Raw genomic sequence first — 15,200 nt, forward strand, 5'->3', positions numbered from 1 at the left:
GTCCGTCTCTCACCCGGCGCTGCCCCCGGTGGGTAAGCAGGGGAATGGGCGGCCCCCGCTGTATGGGGAGATCCGTGAGCGCGCGCCCGCCGACTTGTTGGGCAGAATGCCGGGGGCGGAGAGCGGCGGGCGCGCACAGTGACCGGGGAGCTCCCGCCCCCTCCCTCCAACGCCGCACGTGGAGTGCGGCCAGAGCCCCGCGGGCGGCCACGGTCCCCGCTGTATGGGGAGGTCCGGAGTCCGCGCGCCCACCCGCCGACTTCCGGGGATGGCCGGAAGCCCCGCCCACTAACTTCCGGGGGCGGAGAGCGGCGGGCGCGCACAGTGACCGGGGAGCTCCCGCCCCCTCCCTCCAACGCCGCACGTGGAGGGCGGCCAGAGACCCGCGGGCGGCCACGGTCCCCGCTGTATGGGGAGGTCCGGAGTTCGCGCGCCCGCCCGCCGACTTCCGGGGATAGCCGGAAGCCCCACCCACTAACTTCCGGGGGCGGAGAGCGGCGGGCGCGCACAGTTACCGGGGACCTCCCGCCCCCCTCCTTGCATTTTCCTCGCCGAAGTGGGGCCGGAAGCCGCCCCCTATCTCCTGGAGTGCGAGTGCCCCGGCGGGTAACGCTGCACGGAAGAGACGCAAGGTTGAGCCATTACCGGTGGGTAAGTGCATCCCCGTTGCGAGTGCCGCACTAGTAGTCAAGGAAGGGGTTATCCTCCTCCTCCTACCCTACCTTGCAATATGTCTGGCAAAGGGAAAGCTCACTCTTTCCTATACGCTGTTTGCGTTTCCTGTGGGGTCAGGCTGCCTAAGGCACAGCCGGGTAAATTTTGTGAAGCCTGCGAGTCGGAGCGAGCCCAGGGGCCCCCCATTGTTGCAGAGCCCAGAGGTCAGGACCCTCCAGAATGGGCGGTGTCTTTATCAAACTCTATGATATCCCTTACAAAGGCAATTGAGTCTCTCCAAGGCCCAGGTAGGGACAAGGATGGTGGTCTGCCAGCGGAAGACAGCTCGTCCACGTCTCAGGACCCTCCGACCGTTAGAGGCCGCTCCAGCACCAGACAAGCTCATAGCAAAAGAGCTCGTTCCCCATCGGCCGGACCCTCTGGGGCTTCGGTGGCGGGTATTAGGGTATCTCATTCCCCGTCGCCGAGCTCAGGAAGCGAGCAGGATGAGGGCGAGGAGGAGGAGGAGGCCTGGAATCCAGAAAGCCTGGGATACCAAGACTCGGTGGACAGCCTCATTGAGGCAGTCAACCAGACTTTAGAGATCGAGGACGATGTGTCCACGGCCTCAGGTCACAAGGTCTCCTTCAAAAAGACCAGGCGACCGCATAGAAGGTTTGCCACGCATCCGGAGTTCGAGGAGCTAGTTCAGAAACATAGGGAACACCCGGATAAGCGTTTTGCAATGCAAAAAGCGCTGCAAGCTAAGTATCCGTTTCCTCCTGAACTCCATAAGGGATGGGTGGAGTCGCCAGTAGTGGACCCACCGGTATTTCGTTTAGCGTCAAGATCGCTATTGTCGATACCCAGCGGTTCTTCTATCAAGGACCCAACTGATCGCCTTATAGAGGGGCTTGCCCGCTCGGTGTATGAGGCAGCGGGGTCGGCCCTTGCCCCCTCCTTTGCGGCTACTTGGGTGGCTAAGGCCATGGTTTCGTGGGCGGACGCTCTGCAGAATGCCCTCCAAGACAGAGACCTGCCTGCGGAGGTCTTGGAGGTGACAAATCAGATCTTAGGGGCAAGTGATTTTCTCGTCAGCGCCTCTCTGGACGCGGTCGAGTGTTCTGCGGTGGCAGCAGCAAATGCGATCGCCATTAGCCGAGCATTATGGCTGAGATTGTGGAAGGCGGATTCTATCTCCAAAAAGTCCTTGACCTCATTGCCTTTTCAGGGCAATCGGTTGTTCGGTGAGAAGCTTGATAAGCTTATCTCAGAAGCCACAGGGGGGAGGAGTAGTTTCCTCCCGCAGCAGAGGACTTGGCCAGCATTCAGGCAGACACAGAGGCGTTTTCGGCCTTTTCGTAACCCCTGGAGGGGGTCTTCGGCCAGAGCATCCACCTCCGCAAATGATGGTCAGATTAGGGAAAGGCAAATCTCTTACAGAGCCAATCCGCTGGGTAGAGGCCGAGGCCGTTTGCCCAGAACAAGGGGGGCCAGATCCCAAAAGCCTCCAGCAAAATGACTCGAGGCGCTTAGTACCTTCGGACGACAGAGTGGGCGGACGCCTACTAAAGTTCAGCCACGTTTGGGTCGCAGTGGCACGCGACGCTTGGGTGGCAGAATTGATATCGTCCGGGTACAAGATAGAGTTTCTCGGACTCCCGCCACAGTGATTCTTCCGTTCCCGGCTTTCCGGAACAGAGTCGCAGGCGGAGAGTTTGTTACAGGCCATAATGACGCTACAGCGCAACGGGGTCATTGTCCCAGTACCGAAAAGCGAAGAGACACAAGGTTTTTACTCCAACCTGTTTCCGGTCCCCAAAAAGGACGGGACAGTAAGGCCAGTATTAGATCTAAAAATCCTAAACAAATTCATCAGAGTCAGGCGGTTCCGGATGGAATCCCTCCGTTCGGTCATTGCAGCCATGGATCCAGGGGAGTTCCTGGCCTCGATCGATGTGCAGGATGCATATCTGCACATTCCGATTTTTCCTCCACACCAGAGGTTCCTGCGTTTTGCGATCGGAGGGCGACATTTTCAATTTGTTGCTCTGCCCTTCGGTCTGGCCACTGCTCCCAGAGTCTTTACGAAGATAATGGCGGTGGTTATGGCCATCCTGCATGCTCGGGGCATTACGGTACTACCTTACCTGGACGACCTTTTGGTAAAGGGGCCGTCTTTTCAGGCGTGCCAGGAGAATGTCAGTATCACGCTGGATACCCTGGCGCGTCTAGGCTGGTTGATCAATCGGAACAAATCGTCCTTGGTTCCAGCCCAGAGAATTGTATTCCTAGGCATGGTTTTCAACACCTCCCGGGGGCTGGTGATCCTCCCTCAGGACAAAGCGCGAAAGATCAAACAGGGGGTACGGAACCTTCTACAGCCAGGCTCCAGATCCATCCGGTACGGCATGAGTGTGTTGGGCAGAATGGTGGCGGCGATGGAGGCAATCCCGTTTGCCCAGTTCCATCTCCGTCCGCTTCAGCATGCGCTCTTGTCAGCATGGGACAGAAGGTTGCTATCCCTCAGTCATCGGTGCAATTTGTCTCCGCTGGTCCGACAATCACTCCGGTGGTGGACTCGCGACTCGTCTCTGGTCCAGGGGAAACCCTTTCCCCCGGAACAGTGGTTGGTGGTGACGACCGATGCAAGCCTGCAAGGTTGGGGAGCAGTTTTCCAGAGTCACACAGCCCAGGGGCGGTGGTCCATTCAGGAGATAATTCTCCCGATCAACATTCTGGAGATACGGGCAATACGATTGGCCCTGCAACATTTTCAGTGTTTCCTGAGACACCGGCCGGTGCGCATTCAGTCGGACAATGCTACAGCAGTAGCATATGTCAACCATCAGGGGGGCACGCGCAGCCAAACAGCCATGCGCGAGGTTGGACTGGTACTGCGTTGGGCCGAAAAGAACCACGTGGTAATTTCAGCGGTGCACATTCCGGGAGTCGAAAACTGGGCGGCAGATTTTCTCAGCCGACAGGGGGTTGCGGCAGGGGAATGGTCCCTGCACCCCGAGGTTTTTCAACAGATCTGCCAACGGTGGGGGACACCAGACGTGGACCTTATGGCATCCAGAGAGAACGCCAAAGTGCAAAGGTTCGTCGCTCGATCCCTCGACCCGCAGGCGATCGCAGCAGACGCTCTGGTGCTTCCATGGAGCCAGTTTCGTCTCCCATACTTGTTCCCCCCGCTACCTCTGCTTCCAAGGGTCATCAGAAAGTTAAGGAGAGAGAAGGTTCCGGCAATTCTGCTAGCGCCAGACTGGCCTCGGAGGGCCTGGTATGCAGATCTGGTTCAGCTAGTGGTGGACGTACCCTGGCGTCTACCAGATCGACCGGACTTGCTGTCCCAGGGGCCGATCTACCATCCGAACTTAGGGGCCCTGTGTTTGACGGCGTGGCCATTGAATCTTGGCTGTTAACACAGGCAGGATTCAGGCGCGATGTGGTGGCCACGATGGTGAGTGCCCGAAAACCTTCCTCGGCGAAGGTATATCATCGGACTTGGGAAGTTTTTTTCCGTTGGTGTAGGGATCGCGGAGTGGCTCCTCTGGTTTTTTCAACCCCCAACGTACTGGCTTTTTTGCAGGCAGGGCTGGACGCAGGGCTGGCTCCGAGTTCGCTCAGGACGCAAATCTCGGCCCTGTCGGTCCTTTTTCAACGAAAGGTCGCTTCGGTCTGGCAGGTTAAGACGTTTATGCAGGGGGTCGCACATTTAGTACCCCCCTATAAGGCGCCGACGGAATCATGGGACCTGAACTTGGTGCTCAGAGCCCTTCAGGAGCCCCCCTTCGAACCCTTACAAGAAGTCTCCTTACCTTACCTGTCCAGAAAAGTCGTTTTTCTGGTAGCTATTACGTCTATTAGGCGGGTTTCGGAATTGGCGGCTTTATCTTGTAAACCGCCGTTCTTGACTTTTTATAAGGATAAGGTAGTTTTAAGGCCAGCTCCCCCCTTCTTGCCGAAGGTGGTCTCTGCATTCCATATCAACGAAGACATTGTCTTACCTTCGTTTTGCCCGGCACCGGTGCACAAGGTAGAAAAGGCTTTGCACACACTGATCTGGTAAGAGCTCTTAGGAGGTATGTGACAAGGACAGCATCTTTCCGCCGGACAGACTCTCTATTCGTGATCCCAGAAGGGAGACGGAAGGGGCTTGCTGCGTCCAAAGCGACTTTGGCCAGATGGGTTCGCCTGACGATTCAGGAATCTTATGAAATCAGTGGCACGCCGGTTCCGGCAGGGATCAAGGCACACTCGGCTCGAGCAGTGGGTGCCTCATGGGCACTGCGACACCAAGCTTCAGCGGAACAGGTGTGCAAAGCAGCTACCTGGTCCAGTTTGCATACGTTTGTCAAACATTATAACGTACATACCCAGGCATCCTCGGATGCAAGCCTGGGAAGAAAGATTCTTCAGGCAGCAGTTGCGCACCTCTAATCAGGGGCGCAAAGTAGCATGGATTGGGTGAGCTAAGATCCCGCCCAGGGACTGCTTTAGAACGTCCCACAGTCTCTGTGTCCCCCAATGAGACGAAGGAGAAACATGGATTTTTGTGAGTACTCACCGTAAAATCCTTTTCTCCGAGACGCTCATTGGGGGACACAGCACCCACCCTACTAGCCAGTTGGCTTTTGCTTATTTTAAGTTATACAAATCCTTATGTAAGGATCAGGGTGGTCCCTTTTCCAGACGTATAATTTCTTGCCTGAGTTTAAGGCGCGTTCTCCTACTGCTTATGCACTAAACTGAGTTACGCCCGGTCTGGGGGCGAGGGTGTATGCGGCGGAGGAGGAGCTAACTCTTTTTTTGTATACTTAGTGTCAGCCTCCAGACGGCAGAAGCACACACCACAGTCTCTGTGTCCCCCAATGAGCGTCTCGGAGAAAAGGATTTTACGGTGAGTACTCACAAAAATCCATGTTTTGCCACCTCATCTGACAGCAACATGATGTAGGAAAAGAGAAGCTGATTCCAGTGAGGTATCATTTAGTTTACTGAGTGCAGCAGTTGTGATATAGTTTTCAGATGTAGAATGCAGCAGAGCTGATAAAGCTTCCCCCACCCACACCAGGCTCTCTATGTACATTAGAACAAACAAAAACTGAGAGTCACCCCCAGGCGAAAGACTTGTTCCGAAACGCGCGTCGGGGTGTGCGCCGCACATGAACCGAGGACCACCATCAGGAGACCATTGCTGCTCGTTCACTTACCCTTTCTCTACATGAGACCCATTGAATACTTTGCTGTATAATATCATTGCTACATATGTATACATACTCCTGAAGAGGCTTCATCTGATGCACATTCATTTGCCACATACTGAAACAATGCCTTTCCATATACAATTAGTGTGTATAAACACAGTAATACTGTTGATGCTACCATATTAATTGTGTATGGAAAGGCACTGTTTCAGTATGTGGCAAATGAATGTGCATCAGATGAAGCCTCTTCAGGAGTTTAATAATAACTGTGACTGGTTTCAACTCTGGTTATTTTCCACCATTTATTATATTGTCTACTGTCTAGTGAGATTGTCCTTTTTCCATCAGCTATTATAACTGTTACCCTATATCAATTTTGTGGTTCCTTAGATTATCTTTTTCTATATCTTTTGTGAGGCAGTGACTGGTGTTACATGTGAGGGTCACTGTATGTTCTCCCCAGGATACGCACGAAGGCATAGTGAGGCCATGAGTGGGCATTGCAGGCACAGGCGTAGCTGTGGTTGCAATGCAGACTAAAGCGAATATAGGTCTTGGACATGCTGGTTGTCCAAGGCAGATTTAGGCCATGTACACACGATGCAGATATCCAGCGGATCCGCAGCGGATTTTTCCGCGCAGAAACATTGCATATCCGCATTGTGATGTACAGTAGCATGTTAGTCAATTGGAAAAAAAAAACCGCTGTGCAGACGCTGCGGATTTTTCCGCGTGGTTTTCATGTGGTTCAAAATATGCACTTCTTTTGTGCGGTTTTCCACCTGCTCCATCCTCCAAATCCGCAGGGGAAATCCGCACAAAAACCGCAAGAAAACAGGAAGAAATCCGCAGGAAAAATGCAGGTCATTTGACCTGCGGATTTCTTCAATTCTGCGCGGAAAAATCTGCAGGGCTAAAAAGTACGTCTGCACTTAGCCATAGGGAAAACTTGCTGTGGGCTTTTGTGTTTGAAACAGACTGCAGATGGTAGTTGTGCAGTCCGTTCCATTCCTGGCCAGGTTTTCCATGTGGCTAAAGGCCACAGATTGCTAGTTAAAAATCCTGCAGTATAGGGTTTGGGTGTGTCAGGTTCAGGGTCAGTGTCAGTCTGGTGTTTGCTAGAGTGCAGCGCAGTCGGCTCTGCATAACTGCACCTGTGTGAGGCAACACAGGCAAGTGGAGCCTAGAAGCAAAGGCAGCTGGAAGGTCTGGCACCCACAACATACACAGCGGTGCAGTCACCCATGGCAAATGGTCTCAGGAGGTGGACTTCCTTGTTTATTGGCTGTAATCCAGAGGATATAGTTCTCGGCTGCGATCCGGAGGATATCGTGTATTGTGCATTATTTGTGAGTTAAACATTAAAGAGACTTTTGCTTTGAACTTTGCTGGGTCACTGCCTCATCACTGCATACGGTGTTACCGCTGCACTACACTTTATATATATTTTTTGCTTTTACCATTTTTCCCATATTAAATTATTGATTTTACTCGAGTGGGCACTCTGTTACATGCTGTGCCAACTATTGCCACTTATTGTGACCCACCCATTCTTTAACCTATGTTCGGTGTTCTCTTCTTGGTTTCCTCTATGTATATTGTATATTGACAGTGAGCTGCTTATCACAGGAGGGGATGTGGTCAGACAACTTGGCATAAGAGAACTAGTCAGGGCAAGGATAATGTCCTAGTTATAAAATCTTCATTGTAAGTAAACAACAGTACACAGTCTGATAAGTGACACATTTCTGAATTCAGTGTTTTAAACCCTACCTTGCACAGTCCTCAGATTACATAAAATCCTGCTCACAGATTCCCTTTAACCATCATTGCGCAAATAACTATGCATCTACTTATATTGTGTGCATAACACTTTCAGTAAAGTGAATGTTGTCTTGGCAGGTTACTCAACTGCCAGTCAGTCTTAAAGATGGGATGTGGCACCACATATGTGTGGCCTGGACCACAAGAGATGGAATGTGGACAGCCTTCCAGGATGGAAAAAAGAAAGGATCAAAGGATAACCTATCGGCCTGGCACCCAATCAAGCCCAATGGTGTCATCATCTTTGGTCAGGAACAGGTAGGTTTTTGGTTGGTAATTAACTTACTTGGAGTCACTCATTTTCTTGCTTCGGTTTTGTGCAAAAATGTTTTATGATGTCAAAATTTGCCTCTTGCCTCCTCTCTTTTTCATGTTTTGGAAAGATGTCTAATTATAGAATAAGACTGTACAATGTATTGAATGAGAATTGCTCTTTTCACAGGATGCTGTAGGTGGACGCTTTGATGCAACCCAGGCGTTCGTGGGAGAGGTGGCGCAGTTCAACATGTGGGATCGTGTCCTGACTATGAGTGAAATAGAGGGAATTGCCAACTGCACAATGCCATTGTCCGGTAACCTAGTCCAGTGGGATGATCGTCAGGTTGACGTTTTCGGTGGAGCAACAAAGAGTCCATTTGAAAGCTGCGAAGAGCGCTTGCGCCACTGAAACATTTACCAGCATTCACATTTACTAACCTTTTACACCCAACAGTTTCACCACTGCAGGATTTCACAGCTCTCCCAAAATCTGTGTATAAAATCAGCACCAGCTTGTGTGATTCACAAGATACATACAAAACCTGTGTCTGTGTTTGGGGTCATTTTACAGGTATCGGAATTAATTGAGTTGATATATTTTGGGATATTTAAGCATTTGAAGTCAATGTCTAAAATGGAGGAACCTGTTGTTATGTACTTCGTACTATATGGAAAAGTAAAGCACAACAGTGATATAAAATGTATGTGTTCAATTTTAAGAAAAAACATTTCAACAAATTTTGTCAACTTTTATAATACCTCACATAAAGCAGAACTAATACTAGCACAGATCGTGTCTTATATGTATAGCAAAACCTTAAGGGCTACATGACACAGTCCACCAGAATGCCCAACAACGTAAAGCACAAGGACGGCCACTTAAACATTGGGTACGTCTACCGTGCAGCCAATGTAAAACTCACATCCCCATCATATTAAAGCTTTTACTCTCTGGGGTCTCTTAATATAGTATTTACAATCTGTATCCTTCCTAAAATGTATCCAATATTTACACTTTAGATAACAAGCACCACTACTATGTCTGAAATATACCAGGTCATCCATTTAATAATGGAGGAAATATAAAATTAACCATCCTTTTATTTTTCTGTTTCAGAAGTTAATTGAAATTAACTTGAAATTAAGCTGTAAGAGACATCTGCTTTTTCTTCTACTCCTGGATTGATGTTTCACTCTCAATTCATGGGTAAAATCTACAGGCTTACACATTACTGAGATAGGAAATGGCAATTGGTGCTTATAAGATTCTATGGAGGAGTTTGGAGGGAGCAACTACAGGCAGAGCCAGACTTTCTGCTGCAACTTTTCCTGATATGACAGTTACACATAAATGGGGTGTTCTCAAGTTCTTAAATTGTTTGTAAATGACTTTCTTTTTCTATCTTCTGTAATTCTACTGCAATTAATGATTTTATAGTAAGGAGTGTGGCCTCTAGCACCTGACCAGTGCGCAGTAGTTACATTCCAGGAGAGGGGTTAGCTCTTTCCAGCCCATTGATTTCTATACAATAGTTAGGCTAGTTTCACACTTGCTTTTTTTTGCAGCGCGTTTTTCCCGCAAAAAAACGAATTGAAAAAACGCATACAAAAGCATACAACTGCTGCGTTTTTTTCAAGCATTTTTATGAGCATGCATGAAAAAAACGCAGCGTTTTTATGCGTTTGTATGCGTTTTTAGTGCGTTTTTACCGCGTTTGCGTTTTTTTCCAACATTAGGTGGCCCCTCACACTAACCCAAACCATGACTTTACTAACCCTAACCCTAACCCTAACCCTGACCCTAACCCTTAACCAAACCATACTTAACCCTAACCCAAACCCTAAACCCTAACTAACCCTAACCCTGACCCTAACCCTAACCCTAACCCTGACCCTAACCCTTAACCAAACCATACTTAACCCTAACCCAAACCCTAAACCTTAACTAACCCTAACCCTGACCCTAACCCTGACCCTAACCCTAACCCTGACCCTAACCCTAACCCTAAACCCCCTTAACTAACCCTAACTCTAACCCAAACCCCTAAATTCCATGGTTAACAAAAAAAAACGCATGTGCAAAAAAACGCATACATGAGCATGCCAGTGCGCACGTATGCACATCCATAGGCTATAATGGCCATTTTTAGCGCAAAACGTGCGCATACGTGCGCATGCGCTTTTTTGCAGGGCCAAAAAATGCAACATGCTGCATCTGGAAAATACAAACGCACACCCCAAAAAAACGCAGCGCATGAAAATCGCATACATGCGCTTACCAGCGCGCAGGTATGCGCACCCATGTTAAATATAGGGGAAAAACGCATGCGCACGTATGCGTTTTTTTACAGCGCAAAAAAACGCAAATGTGAAACCAGCCTTAGCTGTTCACCGTCCTCCTCCCTCCTCTCTCTCATCTTCTGAAGAGATACAGATATATATCACCATTAGAGATGAGTGAACGTGCTCGGATTACGTCTTATGTGAGCATGCTCAGGTGTTATCAGGGTATATTGGGCGTGCTCGTATATTATGTTCGAGTCCCTGTGGTTGCATGATTTGTGCCTGTTAGGGAATCCCCACATGTGTTGAGTCTGAACAACAGCTGCAAATCATGCACCACACGGACTCAAACATGATTTACGACCACGCACAAGATACTCGGATAACACCAGAGCACGCTCGGATAAGACGTTATCTGAGCATGTTCACTCATCACTAATCACCATTCCTACAGCTTTTAGAGCAGTTCTCCTAATCTTGCCTCTCTGATCTTCTTGTTTGGACCTGTGTGCTCTTCTAAAGGCCCAGTCACACAAAGCGATCTCGCTAGCGAGATCGCTGCTGAGTCACAACTTTTGTGACACAACAGTGATCTCACCAGCGAGATCGCTGTGTGACAGCGATCAGCGACCGGCCCCCCTGCCGGTTTCGCTGATCGCTGCAAGAAACCTCTGGACATTTCTTTCGTCGCTGATCTCCTGCTGGCCAGCACACATCGCTGCGTGTGACAGGTGGGAGACCAGCGATCAGCTGTAAAATAATAAAAAAATAAAAAATATTGTTATTATTCTCACCTTCCGATGTCCCGCGCAGCATTGCCGCCTCTCTTCACACTCCGGTCCCAGTAAGTCTTTGCAAGAATGACCGCGAGACTTCGCGATCCCGCGAGAACGGACGTCATCGCGGTAATTCTCGCAAAGGATTACTGGGACCAGAGCGTGGAGAGAGGCGGGAATGCTGCACGGGACGTAGGAAGGTGAGAATAACAATATTTTTTATGTTAATTCTATTTTTTACATTGATCCATGGCATCAGCACTAACGTGCGCGGCGTCGCTGTGCTGATCGCTGGTGAAGCTGTCTGTTTGACACGTTGATACCGTTGTCGGGATCGCTGGTAAGTCGCTATGTGTGACTCCAGCGTAATGCGCTGTTATCTCTATGTGTAAATACTGTGAAGGGATAACAATGTAGACTCAGAACAAACCACTGACATGTGATATAGCAGAACTTATAATACTACAGTTCTATCAACCAAAGCTGTCACTCAAGGAGGAGAGCCGCCCTGCCAGAAACCAGGAAGTGAGGAAACTGTAAGGCGACTGCATGGCTCCGAGCTGCTCAGGAGCAAACAGTAGAATACCCCTTTAAATATTTTTTTTAATCACAGATTTAAAATGTAATTGTCATTTCATGTGCACAACTGGTTCTGCCTGTGCGTCCTCCCTCTTTCTAGTTCCTACCCTCTTCATGGAATGTTATGAGCAGCAACTGTCATCTGCTATCACAGTAATGGGAAAATCTGCCTTGACTAAATACAGATTTAACAGCTTTGACCTTTTAATTCAGATTGAAAGATAAATCTAGGAGGAGAAAGATGCAGATTTCTCAGAAGCAATGTATTACACATTAGCTTATTTTCATGTATAATACTAATTTAAGAAATAAAAAAATGACAGTTACTCTAACAGTTTTCCAAAACTTTTCAGACAAAAATATTGTAAATTTTGCCATTAAATTTTTGTGCTAAATTTGCACATTTTTACTTCTCGACACTTTTGAAAAGTGGGTCAGATTAAGTAGAGAGGATGGGTCCCCCGCCGTACCACAGATTTATTTGTATTTGTTAGTGCAAATTGTAGCAGAATTCTACACCCGCTCGTAACAGCTCCACTACCAAATTTCACACATTTTACACCGGTGCAAAAATGGTGTAAAAAATCTACCCCATAGACTTAGCTTCTAATTGCTTCTTATTAACCACACGTTTTGTCAGTTAAGTATTAAGAATTAGACACTGCATTCAAAACATAGTAGACAAATGTACAAGATAATGAAGGATTAGACTGTAGAGTAGGAAAGGGTCTTTAATCAAAAGGATATCGAGCAGGGAAAAGATTGACTTTTAAAGGTAATATATCTTGATGAAGTTCCACATGCTTTGTCTACCGTTCTCTTTCTTGTACCAGATTGTCCAAATGCTTAACTTCAGTTTTGATTCATTAAAGGACAAGTTGTAGAAGTTTTGTGAGGATTGCAACTTGAAACCAACTATAACATGCCAGTATGAGGACAGTGGTGCAAGTACACCTTCTTCTCATACCAGGCTGCAAAACACAACCTTGGTCTACTAGTTCTCTATAATAACATCCATAGACAGTTATCTATATATCACCTGGATGAGCATCTCATCTACATGAACATGTTCACCCAGACAAGTCACATGCAACATGCATGCTAAAGACAGAGAAAGGGTTGATGGATGTCACCAAACTAGCTTTGCTCTGTATATCCTTTGGTGATCTAAGAGCACAAAACTGTTCTAAGCTACAGTATATGCTCCTTATTGAGGGTTACGGTCAAATTCGAAAGGCAACTTAGACGCTATTTATAACATTCATAGGTATATATTCTGTAAAAGCTCCATTTCTTCTTTGACTGAACTGAGATATTTCATTTTTACCGTATTAACAATTTTCTGTATGTCTGAGCACAAATTATTGTACTTTTTATCACCTGGATATCAGGAGATGGGGCTCTGCAGTTTCCTTTCATGGGTCTATTGGCTAGAACTTTCAATTATATTTTGTATCACTGATTTTAAAGCTCTCACTTTCTAGCTGCTGTAAAACTACAACTCCCATCATGCTGGTGATTCATAGATTGGAGACCACGGCTCTATATGTTTGAGATTGTTATTACCTCTGTTATGTAAAGCCATCCTTTATTTGAGCCTTAGTATCAGTTACAGTGAAAATACAAGGTCACTGTGACAAAGCTATATGGTACATTTATATTACATAGATGATTATTTCTGCATCCTGGAGTATTTTAAGACAAAACTAAATAAATATTGTTGGTTTTATTTTTTAAGATTGTTGATATGAAATTTAGGCATTTGACATACCTCTCAACCTTCCTTCTATAAGTAGGACAGTCCCAATCTTTGGACCAAACAAGAGGTGGTACATGCTGGGGGAGAGGAGGAGAGCTTGGAGGCATGATATCAATTGAATCCTACTTATTGGAAATAAAGTTCAGGGGGCTATCATCATGCAATTCTTGTGGTTCTATATTGTGCAATCTCTACTTTCGCACACTGTGACATTAGATATCACTGCCATCTTACTCCGTCCCTAGGTTTCGCTCACTTACTTTTACATGCTTTCCTTTAGCTTTACAGGTTTCCTCTTATGTTTTCAGTTTAATGAACAAGTACCTGTCTGTTGCTTATTTTTCTGCCTCTTTACCTTCTTTCAGTTTCACAATCAATATTCATCATAAATGTCTGCAACACGTTCATCAGGCTTGCTCTTTTGGTACATTTGTGAACTGAATTGTGTTTATTTTGTAAAATATCAGTGTTGGAAATAAAGAGTTGTGTTTGTTTAGACTGGCGTAGAGACAAAGTGTTTTGCACAGTACTACAGAAATAATGCATCACACACTGAGTTAATGTAGAACATCAATAGCATTTGCAATGTACGACGTAATTGTAAAATCCAAATTTTAAGGAGTTATACATTGTGTACTATTATGGATTATCCATTTGTAGAGGAATCAAGGGGATTGGATGTTTTCAGTGCAAAATGTTAGAGGTTATGGATACTAGGCAATACCAACATTGATGTAGGTGAGTCGGATATCAGGTCAGCATTGTACCAATGGGTCACTACAGACTGAGCTCAAAATATATTCAGTGTCTAATACACTTTACAAAACTCTAGATATTCCATTTTACATGAGATTAATCTTGTATTGTGACTTAAAGCTAATAGCACAGGCCACATAGCTGCTTTGGAGCCTTTCCTTGTGGGGGAAACTGGTGCCAAACAGCAGCACCCCACTTGCCATCTCGATTTCAGAGATATCTGCATCCTGAGTATACAGTTGAAGGCAATGGTAGATCTATCAGCTCTCTGCTCCACCATTCAGCTGGTGCATCTGAATCTCAGCAGAGCAGGTACAATGACAACACTAGATCGTGCTTGATATACTGAAGACTCAATCCACATACAGAAACACATATTGGGGGAACAGGGTGAGTTTTTTTTTGTAGTACTTGTGGAGGACACTGTTGGGCCTCATAATGTGTGTGGGAAATGGGAGGCATAATACCATAGGAGTCCCTGTGGAGGCATCATAGTGTGTGAGTGGGGGAATCATACTTTGGATGGGTTACTGTGAGAGCATCATAAGGTGTATAGGTGAAAAGTGTGGACATCATACTGTAGAGTCGTCACTGTGGGACAATGGTACTGTGGGAGGTCATATTGGCATGTGTGGGAACTGTGTGGGCATCAAACTGTAGAGTTGTCACTGCGGGAGGTCATATTGGGGGCATCATGCTATTTGTAAGGGTACGGTGTGGGCATCATACTGTGGATGAGGTCATTGGGGGGGTGTAATGCTGTGAGGGGATCAGAGTGGGAACATCATACTGTGGGGCATCAATGTGGAGGTCTAATAATGTGTGCAAAATGTGGAGTCATCATACTGTGTTGAGGGCACTGAATGAGCATTATACTATGTTAGGGGGAACTCTGAAGACATACTGTATTGAAGTGCTGAGGGGGTGTAAGCAGGTTGCGTGATGCAGTGACACACGGGAGACAGATCAAGGGTTAACGTATTTACTTGAACAGGGATATACCTCATGCAGGGAGTTAAGCAGTTTTGCAGGGTTGTTAGAGTAATGGGGAAAACAACTAGGAAATAAGGGGAATGAAGCAACAACGGTGATCAGGTG

The 15,200-nt window shown here is 47.2% G+C and overlaps 1 protein-coding gene across 1 annotated transcript in view; it reads left to right on the forward strand.

Moving 5' to 3' along the window:
• Positions 1-13,842, forward strand: part of NPTXR (neuronal pentraxin receptor) — an 87,526-nt gene extending 73,684 nt beyond the window's left edge. Inside the window, exons 4-5 of the mRNA XM_073549445.1 lie at positions 7,770-7,949; positions 8,134-13,842. Coding sequence (XP_073405546.1) covers positions 7,770-7,949; positions 8,134-8,358 — 405 coding nt within the window. The 3' untranslated portion in view covers positions 8,359-13,842. The remainder of the gene's footprint in view (positions 1-7,769; positions 7,950-8,133) is intronic.
• Positions 13,843-15,200: the final 1,358 nt, after the last annotated feature.

This window comes from Dendrobates tinctorius, unplaced genomic scaffold (assembly GCF_039654945.1).
Source record: "Dendrobates tinctorius isolate UK_male_01 unplaced genomic scaffold, ASM3965494v1 ptg000159l, whole genome shotgun sequence".
NCBI lineage: Eukaryota > Metazoa > Chordata > Amphibia > Anura > Dendrobatidae > Dendrobates > Dendrobates tinctorius.